This window comes from Bombina bombina, chromosome 4 (genome assembly GCF_027579735.1).
Source record: "Bombina bombina isolate aBomBom1 chromosome 4, aBomBom1.pri, whole genome shotgun sequence".
Lineage (NCBI taxonomy): Eukaryota > Metazoa > Chordata > Amphibia > Anura > Bombinatoridae > Bombina > Bombina bombina.
This window is the reverse complement of record NC_069502.1, coordinates 315,342,876-315,365,448: the sequence shown is the minus strand read 5'-3', so window position 1 is coordinate 315,365,448 and position 22,573 is coordinate 315,342,876. Positions and strand designations below refer to the sequence as shown.

The 22,573-nt window shown below is 38.1% G+C and overlaps 1 protein-coding gene across 2 annotated transcripts in view; it reads right to left on the bottom strand.

The window, feature by feature from the left end:
* TSC22D2 (TSC22 domain family member 2) overlaps nucleotides 1-22,573 on the bottom strand; it is a 95,375-nt gene that overhangs the window by 23,586 nt on the left and 49,216 nt on the right. For both annotated transcript variants that reach the window (XM_053710033.1, XM_053710034.1), the window contains one exon: nucleotides 8,496-8,547. In XM_053710033.1, coding sequence (XP_053566008.1) covers nucleotides 8,496-8,547 — 52 coding nt within the window. The remainder of the gene's footprint in view (nucleotides 1-8,495; nucleotides 8,548-22,573) is intronic.

The window sequence follows — 22,573 nt, the reverse complement described above, 5'->3', positions numbered from 1 at the left end:
CAAACTCCAAGGAGGAGAAATTGACTTAATGACAGGTTTTATACGAACCAAAGCTTGTACAAAACAATGAATATCAGGAAGAATAGCAATCTTTCTGTGAAAAAGAACAGAAAGAGCAGAGATTTGTCCTTTCAAAGAACTTGCGGACAAACCCTTATCCAAACCATCCTGAAGAAATTGTAAAATTCTCGGTATTCTAAAAGAATGCCAAGAAAAATGATGAGAAAGACACCAAGAAATATAAGTCTTCCAGACTCTATAATATATCTCTCGAGATACAGATTTACGAGCCTGTAACATAGTATTAATCACGGAGTCAGAGAAACCTCTATGACCAAGAATCAAGCGTTCAATCTCCATACCTTTAAATGTAAGGATTTCAGATCCGGATGGAAAAAAGGACCTTGTGACAGAAGGTCTGGTCTTAACGGAAGAGTCCATGGCTGGCAAGATGCCATCCGGACAAGATCCGCATACCAAAACCTGTGAGGCCATGCCGGAGCTATTAGCAGAACAAACGAGCATTCCCTCAGAATCTTGGAGATTACTCTTGGAAGAAGAACTAGAGGCGGAAAGATATAGGCAGGATGATACTTCCAAGGAAGTGATAATGCATCCACTGCCTCCGCCTGAGGATCCCGGGATCTGGACAGATACCTGGGAAGTTTCTTGTTTAGATGAGAGGCCATCAGATCTATCTCTGGGAGCCCCCACAATTGAACAATCTGAAGAAATACCTCTGGGTGAAGAGACCATTCGCCCGGATGCAACGTTTGGCGACTGAGATAATCCGCTTCCCAATTGTCTACACCTGGGATATGAACCGCAGAGATTAGACAGGAGCTGGATTCCGCCCAAACCAAAATTCGAGATACTTCTTTCATAGCCAGAGGACTGTGAGTCCCTCCTTGATGATTGATGTATGCCACAGTTGTGACATTGTCTGTCTGAAAACAAATGAACGATTCTCTCTTCAGAAGAGGCCAAAACTGAAGAGCTCTGAAAATTGCACGGAGTTCCAAAATATTGATCGGTAATCTCACCTCCTGAGATTCCCAAACTCCTTGTGCCGTCAGAGATCCCCACACAGCTCCCCAACCTGTGAGACTTGCATCTGTTGAAATTACAGTCCAGGTCGGAAGAACAAAAGAAGCCCCCTGAATTAAACGATGGTGATCTGTCCACCACGTTAGAGAGTGTCGAACAATCGGTTTTAAAGATATTAATTGAGATATCTTCGTGTAATCCCTGCACCATTGGTTCAGCATACAGAGCTGAAGAGGTCGCATGTGAAAACGAGCAAAGGGGATCGCGTCCGATGCAGCAGTCATAAGACCTAGAATTTCCATGCATAAGGCTACCGAAGGGAATGATTGTGACTGAAGGTTTCGACAAGCTGTAATCAATTTTAGACGTCTCTTGTCTGTTAAAGACAGAGTCATGGACACTGAATCTATCTGGAAACCCAGAAAGGTTACCCTTGTTTGAGGAATCAAAGAACTTTTTAGTAAATTGATCCTCCAACCATGATCTTGAAGAAACAACACAAGTCGATTCGTATGAGACTCTGCTAAATGTAAAGACGGAGCAAGTACCAAGATATCGTCCAAATAAGGAAATACCACAATACCCTGTTCTCTGATTACAGACAGAAGGGCACCGAGAATCTTTGTGAAAATTCTTGGAGCTGTAGCAAGGCCAAACGGTAGAGCCACAAATTGGTAATGCTTGTCTAGAAAAGAAAATCTCAGGAACTGATAATGATCTGGATGAATCGGAATATGCAGATATGCATCCTGTAAATCTATTGTGGACATATAATTCCCTTGCTGAACAAAAGGCAATATAGTCCTTACAGTTACCATCTTGAACGTTGGTATCCTTACATAGCGATTCAATAATTTTAGATCCAGAACTGGTCTGAAGGAATTCTCCTTCTTTGGTACAATGAAGAGATTTGAATAAAACCCCATCCCCTGTTCCGGAACTGGAACTGGCATAATTACTCCAGCCAACTCTAGATCTGAAACACAATTCAGAAATGCTTGAGCTTTCACTGGATTTACTGGGACATGGGAAAGAAAAAATCTCTTTGCAGGAGGTCTCATCTTGAAACCAATTCTGTACCCTTCTGAAACAATGTTCTGAATCCAAAGATTGTGAACAGAATTGATCCAAATTTCTTTGAAAAAACGTAACCTGCCCCCTACCAGCGGAACTGGAATGAGGGCCGTACCTTCATGTGAACTTAGAAGCAGGCTTTGCCTTTCTAGCAGGCTTGGATTTATTCCAGACTGGAGATGGTTTCCAAACTGAAACTGCTCCTGAGGACGAAGGATCAGGCTTTTGTTCTTTGTTGAAACGAAAGGATCGAAAACGATTGTTAGCCCTGTTTTTACCTTTAGACTTTTTATCCTGTGGTAAAAAAGTTCCTTTCCCACCAGTAACAGTTGAAATAATAGAATCCAACTGAGAACCAAATAATTTGTTTCCCTGGAAAGAAATGGAAAGTAGAGTTGATTTAGAAGCCATATCAGCATTCCAAGTCTTAAGCCATAAAGCTCTTCTGGCTAAGATAGCCAGAGACATAAATCTAACATCAACTCTAATAATATCAAAAATGGCATCACAGATGAAATTATTAGCATGCTGGAGAAGAATAATAATATCATGAGAATCACGATTTGTTACTTGTTGCGCTAGAGTTTCCAACCAAAAAGTTGAAGCTGCAGCAACATCAGCCAATGATATAGCAGGTCTAAGAAGATTACCTGAACATAGATAAGCTTTTCTTAGAAAAGATTCAATTTTTCTATCTAAAGGATCCTTAAACGAGGTACCATCTGATGTAGGAATGGTAGTACGTTTAGCAAGGGTAGAAATAGCCCCATCAACTTTAGGGATTTTGTCCCAAAATTCTAACCTGTCAGGCGGAACAGGATATAATTGCTTAAAACGTTTAGAAGGAGTAAATGAATTACCCAATCTATCCCATTCCTTAGCAATTACTGCAGAAATAGCATTAGGAACAGGAAAAACTTCTGGAATAACCGCAGGAGCTTTAAAAACCTTATCTAAACGTATAGAATTAGTATCAAGAGGACTAGAATCCTCTATTTCTAAAGCAATTAGTACTTCTTTAAGTAAAGAGCGAATAAATTCCATCTTAAATAAATATGAAGATTTATCAGCATCAATCTCTGAGACAGAATCCTCTGAACCAGAAGAGTCCAAAGAATCAGAATGATGGTGTTCATTTAAAAATTCATCTGTAGAAAGAGAAGATTTAAAAGACTTTTTACGTTTACTAGAAGGAGAAATAACAGACAAAGCCTTCTTTATGGATTCAGAAACAAAATCTCTTATGTTATCAGGAACATTCTGCACCTTAGATGTTGAGGGAACTGCAACAGGCAATGGTACATCACTAAAGGAAATATTATCTGCATTAACAAGTTTGTCATGACATTTAATACAAACAACAGCTGGAGGAATAGCTACCAAAAGTTTACAGCAGATACACTTAGCTTTGGTAGATCCAGCAGGCAGAGGTTTTCCTGTAGTATCTTCTGGCTCAGATGCAACGTGAGACATCTTGCAATATGTAAGAGAAAAAACAACATATAAAGCAAAATAGATCAAATTCCTTATAAGACAGTTTCAGGAATGGGAAAAAAATGCCAAACATCAAGCTTCTAGCAACCAGAAGCAAATGAAAAATGAGACTGAAATAATGTGGAGACAAAAGCGACGCCCATATTTTTTGGCGCCAAAAAAGACGCCCACATTATTTGGCGCCTAAATGCTTTTTGCGCCAAAAATGACGCAACATCCGGAACGCCGACATTTTTGGCGCAAAATAACGTCAAAAAATGACGCAACTTCCGGCGACACGTATGACGCCGGAAACGGAAATGAATTTTTGCGCCAAAAAAGTCCGCGCCAAAAATGACGCAATAAAATGAAGCATTTTCAGCCCCCGCGAGCCTAACAGCCCACAGGGAAAAAGTCAAATTTTTGAGGTAAGAAAAAAATATGATAATTAAAGCATAATCCCAAATATGAAACTGACTGTCTGGAAATAAGGAAAGTTGAACATTCTGAGTCAAGGCAAATAAATGTTTGAATACATATATTTAGAACTTTATAAATAAAGTGCCCAACCATAGCTTAGAGTGTCACAGAAAATAAGACTTACTTACCCCAGGACACTCATCTACATGTTTGTAGAAAGCCAAACCAGTACTGAAACGAGAATCAGTAGAGGAAATGGTAAATATAAGAGTATATCGTCGATCTGAAAAGGGAGGTAAGAGATGAATCTCTACGACCGATAACAGAGAACCTTATGAAATAGACCCCGTAGAAGGAGATCACTGCATTCAATAGGCAATACTCTCCTCACATCCCTCTGACATTCACTGCACGCTGAGAGGAAAACCGGGCTCCAACTTGCTGCGGAGCGCATATCAACGTAGAATCTAGCACAAACTTACTTCACCACCTCCCTTGGAGGCAAAGTTTGAAAAACTGATTTGTGGGTGTGGTGAGGGGTGTATTTATAGGCATTTTAAGGTTTGGGAAACTTTGCCCCTCCTGGTAGGAATGTATATCCCATACGTCACTAGCTCATGGACTCTTGTTAATTACATGAAAGAAAACAAATTAAAAGTGCCCACAATATAGCTAAATGAGTGTCTACATATTAAAATAAAATATACTTACCCATAGACACTCGTCCACTATCAACCAGGTAGAAGATAGCCAAACCAGTACTGAAACATATCAGCAGAGGTTATGGAATAGAAGTATAATGTAGATCAATAAAGGGAGGTAGAAGATATGTCCCTGCGACAAATTACAGAGGGTTTATGAAGGATTTCCCATGAGGTGGATCATAAACCATACCCCAAATACATCCCTCTGACAAGCACTGCACTCTGAGGGGAACCAGGCTCAACATAGATTGAAAACCCCTTTCTCTGAAGAACACATGCACATCTTCATTTGTCAACCACCTCCAGTGGAGGCAAAGTAAAGACCAAGGTATATGTGAGGGGTTTTATAGAGCTCTTTGGGTTTGGGAATCTTTGTCTCCTCCTAGTGGTAGAGAAGAGTAATTCCCATGAGTAATGGATAGTTGACTCTTACCACCTGTATGAAAGAAACCCATTTTACTTCTTGAGAAATACCCAATTGAGAGGGGCATTGCATTTGCGAGGGAATGGTGTAAAGAACTTGCAATACTGTCCACACAACCATTGCATAGTTGTGCAGGATGACAAATAAACACAAGTTTGCAAAACTTGCACTTAGTCTGAGATGGCAAAAAAAAAAAAAAAATCTACAGAGCTCCCCTCTAAAGGGTCAGGATGTATATTAGCAGAGTAGACAGTTAGATCCTAGTCCATAATAAGAGATAACAAAACAGACAGGTACAATGAAATAAAACAGTACACACACAATAGTAAATTTAACAGTAACTGAACTTGCATAAAAGATCACATATGCAGAAAACTAAGGACACTAGCACTAACAGACTGTCAGAATAAGTCCCAATGCTAGGCAATGTGGGAGAACTTTAATGAAGACTGATGCAAGTCTGGCACTAAAACCCAATATTATATGTCATAAGCAGTGAGACATTAACAGCAATGATTTAAATAAACATGCCCCAGTAAGCTCTTGATACGTGGGTACCTTTAACTTCGCTGGAAGACATCACTGGAGCACCGCAACAGCAGAGTGCATAATATGGCAACCGCTGCACTGAGGAAACGGAAGAGTGTGGGAGCGCAAAGCACAAAAATGTCTTAACCCTAGTTTGACCAGAAAGCTTTCACAATAGCACTAATATAGCCCCTTCGGAACAGCAGCGCTAAGTAAAATATAAGTAGCCAAGACGTAAGGCTTTTGAAAAACATCCAGAGCATATTAAAAACATAGAAATGATCTAAAGAATGACAAATATATAGAGTATGCTATACATGCCACGCTGTCTCTCACTAGCCACATGAATAAAAGGACCCCACATTACATTATCCCGTAACACCATTTCCAGTTACATGTCCACTATGTGCGTCCCCTATCAATAATGTCCCCTGGCCCTAATATACAAAAAAATATTGTACCTTCTAAGCAGCCTGAGGGCTTTGTGAGTGTAGTGGCATATGCTTACTGTAAACACCCATTCTATAGATTTTTCTTACCCAGCATTTGCCTTGCATCCAGTAGATGAGCCCATCCTAATTAGATAGGACTAACTTGGGATGTATCCTAATGAGGCCAACAGGAGGAGGCTGCAGGACCAGTCCCAGTGATACCTGTGGCAGGCTAGTGAAAAATTCCTTTAGAATTACTCATGGCATATGGTACTCCTCTACACACCTTTGCCCTATTCTCGGTCCTCTGTGGGCAATATTGTGCATCAACTGTTTGAGCACACCATTCTATGAACATATAGCAGCACAACACCATGTCACCTATCTCCAGCGAAGGAGGAAAAAAAAAAAAAGAGAGTGAGGGGAATCCGGAGGTGGGAAGGATTAAACCTCTTGGTATGATGGGTAATTTTTGCCTGCCTCCTGGTGGAGTACAGTGTAATCCCAAATGTCAAGGCTTGTGGACTCTCGCCACCTTATGAAAGAAAAACAAAGGCATTGTTTATATATGTAAGATTGGGGCATTTGTACAGGCATAAAAACAGACCCCAAAATGAACTCTAGAGAGGAAATGATGCAAAGACTGCAGAAAAGAGAAGTGGACTTAAAACCGCACAAAAGCGTCCTATATCATGAAACCATTTAGGAGTCCGGATGAAAAAGCTGTAAGGGACATTAACCACATTGTGCTTACGTGTGTGTGTGTGTGTGTCTGTAAGTTAGGTTTTCAAAATGCAAGATGTGTTTAACCCCTTCCTGCTGGGCTTTAGCGCTGTTAGGACGGCATGGAGCATCCTAGCAGTTCTGCTGTCCTGAAGCCATAACTGTTTCCTAACTGTGATTGCGGACTGGAGGGCGTGCCTAACGTCATAGGCACTCCCCCCTTGACCCGAGCCCATAGTTGAAATCATGAAATGTAACAAATAAAGTACCGGCAGGAAGGGGTTAAAGGTACTTGGAAGTAAAAATTAAACACTCAATATTCAGATAGAGCCTGTAATTTAAAATAAACAAATTTTCAAATTTATTTCTGTTATCTAATTGACTGTTTTTTGGTATCCTTTATTAGAAGCATTATGCCCCAAAATATGCATGTCCATTGAGCAGTATATGTCAGCAGTGTTTGCAACTATATTTGAAGAAATTATATATATATATATATATATATATATATATATATATATATTTTGTGTGTGTGTGTACAGTATGTACTGTGTGTGTGTGTTTATGTGTATATATATATATATATATATATATATATATATATATATACACATATATACATACACACACACACACACACACACACAGTACATACTGTACACACACACACACACAATATATATATATATATATATATATATACACACACACACATATATACACATATATACACATATATATACACACAAACACACAGTACATACTGTACATATATACACACACACACATATACATATATATATATATATATATATACACACACACACACACACATATATATACACATATATATACATATATATATATATATATATATATATATACACACACATACACACATATATACATATATACTCACACACATACATATATACACACACACACACACACACACAATGCAGCAAACTCAGCTGCTATATAGTGACCAGGACATGTGTATGTTCCTGAGCCCAACTAGGTACACTCTCCAATTTACTTTTTTTCTCTTTAAAACATTGGTTGGACAATTAAAGTGATTGTAAAGTTTAAGGAAATAGTGCCCGGTATCTAAAAATAATCTTAAACAGGGGCACTTTAATTCATTAAACTTTACAATGATGCTTCTTTAAAATCCGGCTTCCTCCAAACCTTGCGTGCCCCCTTTGGCGTCCAGCTCTTGGGGCACACAACTATTTGAGGAAGCCGGATTCGTCATCCATATGCCAAATACAGTAGGAGATGTGGGCAGAGTATCGGCAGTAGGTTTTCCATAATGTAACGATAAGAATTTAAAAAAAAAAAAAAAAAAAAAAAAAGAGTAAAGTTTAATGAATTTAAGTGCCCCAGTTTTCAAGATTATTTTTTTTAGATACCAGGCACTAGTTCCTTAAACTTTACAATCACTTTAACATTGCATCTGGTGCCTGAATCATGAAAGTTTAATTTTCATACTTTCAAATCTCATAGTATCTTGCACACATTTCTTTAACAGTAAATCAATACCTATGCTATAGATGCAACTGCTGCAAGCCTATTTACCACACTTCAGATTAGGCCATACACAACCAGCTGCCAAAGTCACACAAATAAGTTCTCCTTTTAACCTATAAAAACTTTGCATTAATTACTCACCATTGCCTGTTCTATTTTGTTGTCGATGGCTACGACATTTGCACTTGATGAACTGCAATGGAAAAAAATATATATATATTATAATAAATTTAGAAAGCTTAAAAAAATTGATAAAATAAAAAAACTGCAAATACTGCAGAACAAATACTACTAAAATAGTTTTTAATAGCTAAATCAAAAACATGCAATAGAACATTTTATAAATTGTATAAAACGTAAATATAAAACGTATTTCAGATAATCACGTAAATGCAAAACAAAACTACAAATCACAAATGATTTGGCGATTTATGTCCTTAAAGGGGTACGAAAGTCAAAATTAAAAACATTTCAGATGGAGCATATCATTTTAAGACACTTTCAATTCACTTAAATTTCCAAATTTAATTTGTTCTCTTGGAATCCTTTGTTGGAAAAGAATATGTACATATCCTACACTACTGGGAGCTAGCTTGTGATTGGCGGCTTTACAAGTCTCTCGCCATTGCTGCTCTGGATCTGAATTCAACTGTGTTTAATCCCTTTGCAAGGTTTAAACACAGAGTTGTATGCAAACAAAAGTGCAATATCAAAACGCTATAAAATAAGAACATTTTCTTTTTGCACTTTTAGGTTAAATGGATATGGAACCCACATTTTGTCTATTTTGATTCAGACCGAGCATGCAATTTTAAATAACTTTCCATTTATATTCAATTTGTTTTGTTCCATTTCTATCCTTAGTTTAAAAAAAAAGAAGTAATAGCTAGGTATATATTTTTAGGTGTAGGCACAAGCTAGAAGCATCTAACAACTTATTTTTTAACAGAATTAAAGGGACACTAGTCAAAATGAAATGTTTATGACTCAGATAGAGAACAAGCAATTTTAAACAAATTTCATATTTACTTACATTCAAAAAATGTAAATATAAAAAGACTATGCACTTTTTGTTAGTCACCAGATCCCACTGAGCATGTGCAAGAATTCACAAAATATACGTATATGCATTTTTGATTGACTGATGGCTGTCACATGATGCAGTGGGAGTGGAAATAGACCAGGGGTGTGGAAATTCAAAAAAACAAAAACTACTTGTCCAAGGGACTAAAGCAGGAGCCCAATCTACTTGTCCCTTGTGACAATTGACTTGTCCTGTGCGTGTGTTGTCTGTAGAGCTGCATTACTTTATACAGTACTAGAGGGGTGTTATCTGTAGAGCTGCACTACTTTATACAGTACTAGAGGTGTGTGCGTGTCGTCTGTAGAACTGCACTACATTATACAGTACTAGGTGTGTGTGTTGTCTGTAGCGCTGCACTACTTTATACAGTACTAGAGGTGTGTGCGTGTGTTGTCTGTAGCGCTGCACTACATTATACAGTACTAGAGGTGTGTGCGTGTGTTGTCTGTAGCGCTGCACTACATTATACAGTACTAGAGGTGTGTGCGTGTGTTGTCTGTAGAGCTGCACTACATTATACAGTACTAGATGTGTATGTTGTCTGTAGCGCTGCACTACTTTATACAGTACTAGAGGTGTGTGCGTGTGTTGTCTGTAGAGCTGCACTACATTATACAGTACTAGATGTGTGTGTTGTCTGTAGCGCTGCACTACATTATACAGTACTAGAGGTGTATGTTGTCTGTAGCGCTGCACTACATTATACAGTACTAGAGGTGTGTGCGTGTGTTGTCTGTAGCGCTGCACTACATTATACAGTACTAGATGTGTATGTTGTCTGTAGCGCTGCACTACATTATACAGTACTAGAGGTGTGTGCGTGTGTTGTCTGTAGCGCTGCACTACATTATACAGTACTAGATGTGTATGTTGTCTGTAGCGCTGCACTACATTATACAGTACTAGAGGTGTGTGCGTGTGTTGTCTGTCGCGCTGCACTACATTATACAGTACTAGAGGTGTGCGTGTGTTGTCTGTAGAGCTGCACTACATTATACAGTACTAGATGTGTATGTTGTCTGTAGCGCTGCACTACATTATACAGTACTAGAGGTGTGTGCGTGTGTCGTCTGTAGAACTGCACTACATTATACAGTACTAGGTGTTTGTGTTGTCTGTAGCGCTGCACTACTTTATACAGTACTAGAGGTGTGTGCGTGTGTTGTCTGTAGAGCTGCACTACATTATACAGTACTAGATGTGTGTGTTGTCTGTAGCGCTGCACTACATTATACAGTACTAGAGGTGTATGTTGTCTGTAGCGCTGCACTACATTATACAGTACTAGAGGTGTGTGCGTGTGTCGTCTGTAGAACTGCACTACATTATACAGTACTAGGTGTGTGTGTTGTCTGTAGCGCTGCACTACTTTATACAGTACTAGAGGTGTGTGCGTGTGTTGTCTGTAGCGCTGCACTACATTATACAGTACTAGAGGTGTGTGCGTGTGTTGTCTGTAGCGCTGCACTACATTATACAGTACTAGATGTGTATGTTGTCTGTCGTGCTGCACTACATTATACAGTACTAGAGGTGTGCGTGTGTTGTCTGTAGAGCTGCACTACATTATACAGTACTAGATGTGTATGTTGTCTGTAGCGCTGCACTACATTATACAGTACTAGAGGTGTGTGCGTGTGTTGTCTGTAGAGCTGCACTACATTATACAGTACTAGAGGTGTGTGTATGTTGTCTGTAGTGCTGCACTACTTTATACAGTACTAGAGGTGTGTGTGTATATAATGTGCTTTATAAGAATGCACTATACAGAGCTGGCAGCTTATATTGTACAGCAGGCATGTATTATCTGTTCAACTGAACAGTAATTGTTCCTAAATATAGAATTTTACAGGGGAAACCTTTGTACATTATGTAACCTTCTGGACAAACTAAAACAAATGCAATTTACCAGGACAAATAAAGAAATATGTACAGTAGTATAAATTAAGCAGTAAAATGCAGGTATATATAATGGGTTTGTAAACATATACCCACATTGTCACTGTAAAGAACATATATGGAGCAGTGAATTACCAGACACATAGGAGCAATGATTGACAGAAGCGCATATCCAGCAAATAATGTACCTGCAATGCGGAAATCACCCGATAGTCCTGGCTATGAAGTACGCGTGATTTATACTCTTGTCTCAGCGCCCTGTTAAACTTCTGCCCAGCCCGACCAATAGCGTCTGACAGTGACACAGAGGAGTTATTCTATGGGCCCCAGGATGTCAACCTGTTCTGAATTGCTATCTCTTGAAGCGGTTTTTCTAACTGTAATGCTGCCAGGTAGCCATAAAGTGACAAATGCTATATTAAAGCATGCCACAAAGGGCTATGTCTCCCGTCACTTTCTGGTTGCCTGGCAGCGTTGGTTAGAAAAACTGCTTTAAAAGATAGGAACTCAGGCATATCAAAGAACTCCTCTGTGTCAGTGTCAGACGCCATCGATCGGGCTGGGTGGAAGTCGGCCTGGCATAAAATCTGCAGGCTCCCGCTAGCAGGCAAAGCTCTGGGAGGATAGGGGAGGGGGCGGACCCGGCACACATACACACGACTACCGGGATCTTGCGAAAGTACGCCTTACTGACAGGAAGAGGCTGGTTGAGCACAGGGAGCTGCTACACATTGGACAAGTATGTCCCCTGCTCACTCACAGCCGCTCTGTCCTTATATAAGGCAGAGCGGACCTTTTAAGTGTAAAAGAGAGTGTCACCCCGCGGGCCATTATTTAAATAAAAAAAAAAAAAAAAACTTTAGCCCTGCTACGGTCTGCTTGCCCGCAGCAGGACTAAATGTAAAAAAAAAAAACACAACACATATCCTGCGCAAGAAACTACATGTCCCGGGCGTTGGGCAATAGGAATTGCGCATCCCTGTAGTCATAACTGAAATTTGTCAGAAACAATTTTTACTACTCATTTGAAGTTCAGACCAAGTGCTATTGCATTGTCTTTTTATCGCACATTTGTTGATTATGCAAATCTACTGTATTTACTGGTTGTTTAAGTAGTGCTTAAAATGGACTTTCAGTAATGAAGTATAAAAAAAACAAAAAACTTCACGCTTACTGCAGTTTATGCGAGGCTGAGTGCCTCCAGCCACTCAAGGCAAACCGCTATTTTTTCTATGAGGTGACGTTTCAACCACTTAACTAATAGCAGTGCAAGCTGATCGGCATTATGTTAGATGGCTAGCAAGCTATTGGCTAAGAGGTCTGGTTGAGAAAATAGCGATTTGCCGTGGGAGGTGCTCAGCTTCACAAGTTTTTATACTTCATGACAAAGTCCCTTTATTTTTAAATCAAAGAATATGTTTTAACCTACAGAATTAGTATTAAGCTTTGTAGAAAGTGTGTAATTAAAATTTAGAACACTTTATAGCAATATTGTAAGCACAGTCATAGCTAAAATTGTCAATTTCAAGGTTATCTTTGGAGATTGCATGCAGCATATCCTTAATGAATACAGCAATAGCATCAGGAACACTTTTACCACCACACAGATAAAATCTGCAGTTACAACACTAAACCTCTATGTTTTCAATGGAAGAACAACACTGCCATACCAAGTGTATATGGGAAGAAAAAAAAAAGGGTTAGGTTCTGGTAAGATGACAAAACTACTAAGAGTAAAGATAATAAAGGAGTGTTTTATAATCAGTACACACAATATGTAAATTTTGCTAAAAAGGTGATGTGTTGGCTCAACACAAAATACCAAGCCGGTCACATTGACAAAAAAGAAATTGCAGCTGCTCCAGCAGAGATAACTTACTGAGAGAATGTTTAGAGGTTATAGAGAAGGCTTTGTTCAACCTAAGACACAGGGGCCACAATGTGTTCTGCTAATGCTCTTCACCAGTCCAGACTGCATACAAATGAACCAGGGTATTTTATATGCTACAGTATCAAGAGTTTCCACTTTTCTTTAGATATGAAGCAATAATGAAACGTGTAATGTGTATTATCATTCCAATACATTACTTACAGCATTATTAGTGCTGTTTAGGGTCTGAATCACTGAACACAGCTAATCCAACCTACACATTTAAGAGCTGCAATACCCCCCAGTCGGATGTGCACTTCTAAACATACAATCTCTCACACTTTTGCTTCCAAGTACTGTGTTAAATAGCAATCCCATTAAAAGAGTGAATGCAGCAAGAACAAACACTTTTGGACAGTAGTGTTTGAGTTTTAACAGAGGGTAGGTTTAACTTGCAGCTGGGTGAAGCTTCTTTCCAGAGAAAAAGCAATGCTCATTTAAGTTATGGTGGAGATAAAAAAAACTTTTGGATTAAAATCATCCATTACATAAAAGACATAGAAAATTAGCAAATCTAGGCAAATATTCCCCCTTGCTTTTCCCCAGAAGTACTTTGTATACATTGTTGCCAATGCACCATGGAATTCTGGGTATGATATGCAAATTAGATATACAATCTCACACACTTTTTGCTTCCAAGTACAGTTTTAAACACAGCAATCCCCTTTTATAGAGTGGATGCAGCAAGAGAAGCCACTTCTGAACAGCTGTTTTAAGTTTTTTCATCTGCAGAAAGTAGGTTTAACTTGCTGCTTGGTGTAAAAGGATTTTAAATCTCATGCTTTTATCTCCACCATAACTCAAGGAGTATTGCTTTTCTTTGGAAAGAAGCTTCATCAAGCAGCAAGTTAAATCTACCTTCTGCCGATGAGTCAAAAAACCTTGAAACGGCTGACCAGCAGTAGTCTCTCGTGCTGTATCCTTGCAGTCCAAGCTCTTCTAAAGAAGCACAAGGAAACTGTCAACATTGAGGACAATAGAGGCAGGGGTCTGCCAAGGAAACAATGTAGCAGATGAAAGACACTATTGCTCAGAGAGAAGACTGGTCAGAAATGGTCTTCATGGAAGAACTAAGTTCGAAAAGTCATACCTCTGATGTGGAAACAAGGTCAAACTATGCACAAAAGCACAGGAGCTTGGGTGCTCTAGATCAGTGTTTTTCAACCAGTGTGCCGTGGCACACTAGTGTGCCGTGAGAGATCTTCAGGTGTGCCACGGCAGACTGACAACAGTGTGACATATTTTTTAAACTTTGCTTGTTTTTTACTCCCAGTGCAGGGGTAGTTTGTAGGAGGCATGGCATAACAGCACAATACATACAGTATGTGTGTGTGTGTGTGTGTGTGTGTATGTGTATATATATGCTGTATTAGGCTACAATGTGTGATTTTTTTTAACATTTTGGGATGGTGGTGTGCCACAGGATTTTTTAATGTAAAAAAGTGTGCCACGGCAAAAAAAAGGTTAAAAATCACTGCTCTAGATTGTCAAGTTAATTTTAAATATTTGGCTGTAGCAGAAGCTTTGTTTTCCGAAGGGCTGGAAAGCAGTACAAAGAATGAGTGCCTGCAGGCAAAATTGAAGCATGGTCGAGTTCCTTACAAGTTTGGGGTTGCATTTCTAAAAATTGATTTGGGGATTTGGTCAGAATGAATGGTTACCTCATTGCTGAGAAGTACAGACAGATACTTATCCATCATGCAGTACCATCAGGGAGGCAAACAAACAACGTTTCAGGCCTACTTTAGACCCTTAGTCATATATATTAGTCATGACTAAGGGCCTATAGAAGGCCCAAAATGTTGTTTGCATTCCTATGGACTATGGCGTTAATTGAATAAAGGTAATTTTTAAATCAAGAGACTGGAATCATACCTTGTTATTTTGTAAATCCACAGAACTACTGTGCCAAGTCTCATCAAAAAAACTGTGTGCAAGTGTACCTAGAAGAATGGATGCCGTTTTGAAAATAAACCAAGTTAAAAGGGACAGTCTACCATAGAATTGTTATTGTTTTAAAAGATAACCAACACAGTTATATTATTACACTTTTTACCTCTGTGATTACCTTGTATCTAGGAACCTTCTTCCAGCCCCCTGATCGCATGACTGACTGTTTATTATATATTGTCTTAAAATTTAGCATTGGTTTGTGCTAGATCTTAAATAACCCCCTATGCCTGAACACAGTGTTCTCTATAGGCCCACATGTACTTTCTGTCTCTGTGTTGAAAAGAGATTTTAAAAGCCTGTGATAAGAGGCAGCCCTCAAAGGCTTAGAAATTAGCATATGAGCCTACCTAGGTTTAGTTTAAACTATGAATACCAAGAGAAAAAAGCAAATTTGATGATAAAAGTAAATTGGAAAGTTGATTAAAATTAAAAGTCCTATGTGAATAATGAAAGTTTAATTTATACTAGACTGTCCCTTTAAACTATTAATATTTCTATTTTTGAAAGCATTCTTACTTTACAGCATTTTTTCCGACCTGCCTAAAATGTTTGCACAGTACTGTATATAAAAACCTTTAGGAAACATAGTTTTTACCCAGTTATCTATGCTCTGAAGAATGGCAATATCAATGCACAACATACCAAGGGAAACCGAGTTATGAGTAACATGTAACAAATGTACATCAAGGCAATACATACAAAGAAATTGTACAATGTATTATAATGTAAGGAGGGAAAGAAAATGTGTGTGTGTGTGTGGGGGGGGGGGGGAGTAGGAAACACACAGGTGAGGATAAAGATAATCACCAGGTATCAAATTTAAACACATGCTAAGACACCCCTCTAAATTTGTGTTTTATGTCCTTTTTTTAGATTTATTTCGCCCTTTTCCTGTTTTTAACTATTAACTTTTAAACTTTCCTATTTTGACTTGTCTGTTCCTAACTGACCTCAAAAAGGAGATCAGATAAAAAAAATGCATAACAATTTCTATGAGCAAAATGACAGTGGCAAACCTTGTCTTTTCCAATAGACACGCAAACGTCTATATTGGTTCCACCATACAAGAACAAGTGATAGGAGGGAATTTGTTTAGAAAACAATTGCAGCAAACACGCTGTTTATTCATTCAAATAATGTTCATGCTCAATGGGTTAATTTATTGCAGGACAGCAGAAAAACATAATTTATGTAAGAACTTACCTGATAAATACATTTTTCATAGTGGCAAGAGTCCACAAGTTAGTGACGTATGGGATATACATTACTACCAGTAGGGGGCACAGTTTCACAAACCTTAAAATGCCTATACATACACCTCCCACATACCTCAGTTTAACGTATACCCAAGTAGTGAGGTGTGTAAAAAAAAAAAAAAAAAAAAAAAAAAAAAAAAAAAAAGAGTAAAAAGCATACCAAGAGAGGAACTGGAAAAATAATGTGCTTTATACAAAAACAATTATAATCACAAAAAAAATATGGACTCTTGCCACTATGAAAGAAATTATTTTATCAGGTAAGTTCTTACATAAATTATTTTTTCTTTCATGTAAAGTGGCAAGAGTCCATGAGCTAGTGACGTATGGGATATAATACCCAAGATGTGGAAGTTCACAAGTCACTAGAGAGGGAGGGATAAAATAAAAACTGCTATATCACTGAGAAATTAAATCCAAAAAATAATTAAGTTTTCTTAAAAATTAAAAAAAAAACAAAAAAAACAAACTCAAATCAAAAAGGCACTAGAATCAACCAAAGGCTGCTTCCGAAGCAGCAAAGACATAAAAATTGTAAAATTTAGTAAATGTATGCAAAGACAACCAAGTTGCTGAAGCTTCATTCTTGAAAGCCTAAGAAGTGGCAACTGATCTAGTAGAATGAGCTGTAATTCTCCGAGGCGGAGACTGCTCCTCCTCCAAATAAGCTTTGTGAATCAAAGGTTTCACCCAAGATTAAGTTTCAACCTTATTAATGTTAGAATTCACAACTTTTGGCAAACATTTAAATTAAGTCCACAAAACAGCTTTATCTTGATGGAAAAATCAGATAAAGGAGACTCACAAGAAAGAGCAGACAATTCAGAAACTCTTCTAGCAGAAGAGATAGCCAAATGAAATAACACTTTCCAAGAAAGTAATTTAATATCCAGAGAATGCATTGGTTCAAAAGGAGAAGCCTGTAAAATCTTCAATACCAAATTGAGACTCCAAGGAGGAGAAATAGATTTAATAACAGGTTTGATACAAGTCAAAGCCTGAACAAAACAGTGAATATCAGGAAGCTTAGCAATCTTTCTATAAAATAAGACAGAAAGAGCAGAAATTTGTCCTTTCAAAGTATTTGCAGACAACCCATTATCCAAACCATCCTGAAGAAACTGTAAAATCCTAGGAATTTTGAAAGAATGCCAAGAATAATCATGGGTGGAACACCATGAAATATAGGTTTTCCAAACCCGATGATAAAACTTCCTTGAAACAGACTTACGAGCATGTATCATAGTGCTAATCACTAGTCAGAGAAACCTCTATGACTAAGCGTTCAATTTCCATGCCTCCAAATTTAGAGAAATTTGAGATCCTGATGAAAAAACATCCCTTGAGACAAAAGGTCTGGCCAAGGCTGGCAACTAGACATCCGGACAAGATCCGCATACCTAAACCTGTGACGCCATGCAGGTGCTATCAGAAACACATAAGATTGTCCCATTATGATCTTGAGATCACCCTTAGAAGAAGAACCAGAGGCAGAAAAAATCCACATCTGTACAAGATGAAAAAACATCTGGATGGAGAGACCACTCCCCCGGATTTAAAGTCTGACGGCTGAGATAATCCGCTTCCCAATTGTCTACACCTGGGATATGAATCACAGAAATTTGACAAGAGTTGGATTCCGCCCAAGAAAGTATCTGAGATACTTCTTTCATTGCTAAAGGACTGTGAGTCCCTCCTTGATGATTGACATACGCCACTGTTGTGATATTGTCTGTCTGAAAACTAACGTAAAGTTCTCTCTCCAATAGAGGCCAAGCCTAAAGAGCTCTGAAAATAGCACAGAGTTCTAAAATATTGATTTATAACCTCTCCTCTTGACGATACCAAACCCCTTGTGCTGTCAGAGACCCCACAGACTGCTCCCCAACCTGTAAGACTTGCATCTGTTGAGATCACAGTCAAGAAAGGACGAACAAAGGAGGCCCCTTGAACAATAAGGTGACGGTCTAACCACCAAGTCAGAGAGCGTTGAGTGTTTAAGGATTTAAGTATATCAGTTATGATATTGGAGTATAGTCCCGGCTACATTGGTGCAACATGCAAAGCTGTAGAGGCCTCAAATGGAAATGAGCAAAGGGGATCGCGTCCGATGCTGCAGTCATGAAACCTAAAACTTCCATGCACATAGCCACTGAAGGGAATGAAAGAGACTGAAAGTTTAGACCAGCTAAAACCAACTTTATTCGTCTCTTGTATGTCAGAGAAAGAGTCATGGACACTGAATCTATCTGGAAACTGAAAAAGGTGACCCTTGTCTGAGTATTTAAACTCTTTTGTAAATTGATCCTCCAACCATGTCTTTGAAGAAACCACACTAGTTTTGTTTGAGATTCTGCTAAATTAAAAGACTGAGCTAGTACTAAGAAATCGTCCAAATAAGGAAACACAGCAATACCCTGCTCTCTGATTACAGATAGAAGGGCACCTTTGAGAAGATTATTGAAGCTGTCACTAGGCCAAATGGAAGAGCAACAATTTGGTAATGCTGGTCTAGAAAAGAGAATCTCAGAAAACTATAGTGGTCTGGATGAATTGGAATGTGAAGATAAGCATCCTGTAAGTCTATTGTGGACATGAAATGACCTGGCTGAACAAAAGGCAGAATAGTCCTTATAGTCACCATCTTGAAAGTTGGGACTCTTACAAAACTATTTAAAAATTTCAGATCCAGAATTGATCTGAACGAATCTATCTTTAGGGCAATGACCAGATTTTTAATAACAACCCAAACCCTGTTCCTGCTGAGGAACTGGAACAATTACCCCTGAAAGCTCTAGGTCTGAAACACTTCCAACAAACCCTGTGAAGGCTCAGGCTTTTCGGAACATGAAAAATTAAGAATCTTCTCATGGGAGGTCTTATTCTGAAACCTATTCGATACCCTTGAGAAACTATATCGTGAATCCACTGATTTTGAACAGAATCTGTCCAAATATCTTGAAATAATTTCAGTCTTAGGGGCTGAATTTGGTTTCTTATAAGGCTTGGATTAATTCCAATTCAGAGATGGTCTCCAATTAGAGCCAGAGTCCTTAGGGGAAGGTGTCATGATACAATCATGTAGAGTAGTTGATACCTGGATTGGCTACCTGGCAGAGGTGGTATTGTGTTCTCAGCCTGGAAAAGGTTAATGTGAATTGCCTTTTCCTGTGTGTGAAAACTGCTTTGAGAAAAGCTGTAAGCTGAGACTCCCCTCCCCCCCCCCGTAACTGTGTGTAGGAATGCAGAACGCTCCTCCCCTTGGAGACCGATAGTGGGAGCTAAGAATTATTTGCATTGGTTGCCCTCATTGTAATTATAACCCGGGCGTTGTCTTTGATAAGACAAAGAAAATTTGGTTTAAATATGTAACAGAAAGACTTGGTGGGGAGAACTGCCCTGTGGACCAAACCACTAACATCAGGAACGGCATTCTCCACATATCTAAAGGAACTTGGTAATAAGTTAGATATTGTGTGTAATTCTTTTCATGTCCCATTTTCTTTTTAAAGAGCTGCAGCATTGCATTTGTATGTTATTTTGAATGTCTTTATAATTTTGCACTGTGTAACCTGTATTGATATTTTGTTATTAAACACGTAGAAAATCTAATTCTGTCTTTTGGGCTCTAATATCCGAATTCACACTCCTGTTGAGACAAGGTTAAAGGCACGTTACCTAATTGTTGAATAGTGTGAGTTTTTAGGGGTTCCCCAAAACTCCCATTTAATTTAAAAAGTTTTGGTGGTGGCAGCAGGGAAATTGTTATTTAGAGCAGTGTGAACAAGATTTGGGGTCTAATGTGGTATCCCTTTTAAGGTCCTTTTGCTAAGTTGCAAGGATAAGGGAACCAGAGCTGTGTGCAATTAACCCCTTCATGCCCACATCCCTCTATTGTGACGTTGAGGTGGTTTGATTCGTCACAGAAGGAGAGGTCTTTTGTTCTCTATTCTGACAAAAAGGAACGAAAACTATTGGGAGCTTTAAACTTAGCCTTTGATTTCTTATCTTGGGGCATAAAAACTCCCTTTCCACCAGTGATAGTGAAAATAATAGAATCCAATTGAGAACCAAATAAATTATTACCCTGAAACAATAGAGACGGTAATCTAGATTTAGACACTATATCAGCATTCCAAGATTTAAGCCATAAAGATTTTCTAGTAAGAATAGTCTTGATAAGGTCTCTTTGTGACCGAAAACGCCTTGACTGGTAAGCACAATTTCATTTTCCATTTGATCTAAAAACAATCTACACCATCATATCTTTCTTTTACAGAAGGATCATCCAGGGATTATAACAAAATATTTGCCAAGAGGACAGAATTTTGGGTTTCGAAAACAGCTAGCAAGTACTGACACTGCTATTCAGTATAAAACACTTGGAAAATCACCATAACTATTGCCGTTTAGGATTCACAACACTTTAAGGATTATTGTTTTTTCTTAAATAGACACACTACCTATTATAAATTTATTGTTGTATTATTTTTTCTATTAAGTTTTCACTGTTGGACTATTTTTAACGGTTGGACTATTATTTACTTTTATATGAGTCAATATTTGAACACACCACAATGTTTTTGTAAAATTTTTGGTTTTTCATTTTTCACAATCTTTGTTCTTTATTCACATTTTTTGAAGATCCACCTATTTTTTTGACCATTAATATTTTTTGTACACTAATTTTTGCACACAATTGCTGTCACATTTTTTACATTGGCATATTGCCGTCACTATATTTTTCACTTGACAATGCGTATGTGTTAAACACACAGTTAATGGTCTTACTCAGAGCCTTACACATTAGTAACCATTGGCAATATTTAGGAGCATTGCATAAAATCGAGAACATTATTGGTTAGATAATATTATATAACTGACTAATATATTTCACCTATTATGTGTATGTGGTAAACACAAAGTTGAATTTTTGTTGTGAGCCTTATACAGTAGATGTATTTGTACTTATAGAAACATTATCAGCATGTAATAATTTACTATAACAAGTGCCACATTTGAGCTGAAGTAGTAAGATCAGCTAATTTACAACAAATAGACGTAGCTTTGGTAGAATTGTGTTCATGCAGCTTAGTTCCTATGGTAACATCAGAGGCAGGATCAGTTTGAGACATCTTGCAAAATGTAACAAAATATAAAAAAATAACATTTAAAAAAAAAAAAAAAAAAAAAAAAAAAAAGACGCCAGAAATGATGCGACTTGAATCACTACAGATGCGACTTTACATCAAAAATTTTCGCACCAAAAATGACGCAATAAAGAGTAGCATTTTGCATCATCGCGGGCCTATTAGCCCACGAAAATTTAGAAAACAAACAAACTCCAAGCTACAACTAAATGGAACCCCAGGTAAGAAAAAAAAATTCCTAAAATCTCCCATAAACATAATTTCCCTGCTGAAACCCTTAGAATGCAAAGGGAAATACACAGACCTGACTGATGGCAAATATATGCAATATACATTAAAAACTTTAAAATATAAAGTGCAAAACATAGATGAAAGCGTCTTTATAAACAAAATAAAAAAAAAATGAATGATATATACTTACCAGAAGACACCCATCCACATATAGCAGACAGCTAAACCAGTACTGAAACATATCAGCAGAGATAATGGTAGAGGAGTATAATGTCAATCTGTAAAGGGAGGTGGCAGATGAATTCCTGCGACCGATTTACAGAGAGCCTTTGAATAGATTTACCATAGGCAAAAACATGGTATCATCAGGCAATACTCCCTTCACATCCCTCAGACAAACATTGTACTTAGAGAGGAATTGGGCATCAAAATTCATAGAAGGGCCTTTCACAGAAGAAGATCAAGCACATCTTGCTTCACCACCTCCACAAGGAGGCAAAGTTTGTAAAACTGAGGTATGAGTGAGGTGGGAGGTGTATTTATAGGCATTTTGAGGTTTGGGAAACTTTTCCCCTTCCTGGCAGGAATGTATATCCCATATGTCACTAGCTCATGGACTCTTGCCACTTACACAAGGGTCTTATTCAGCTCTATGAAATTTTACTAAATTATGAAGACTGACTGATTGGCAACAGATTGCTTACTATAAAAGGGTG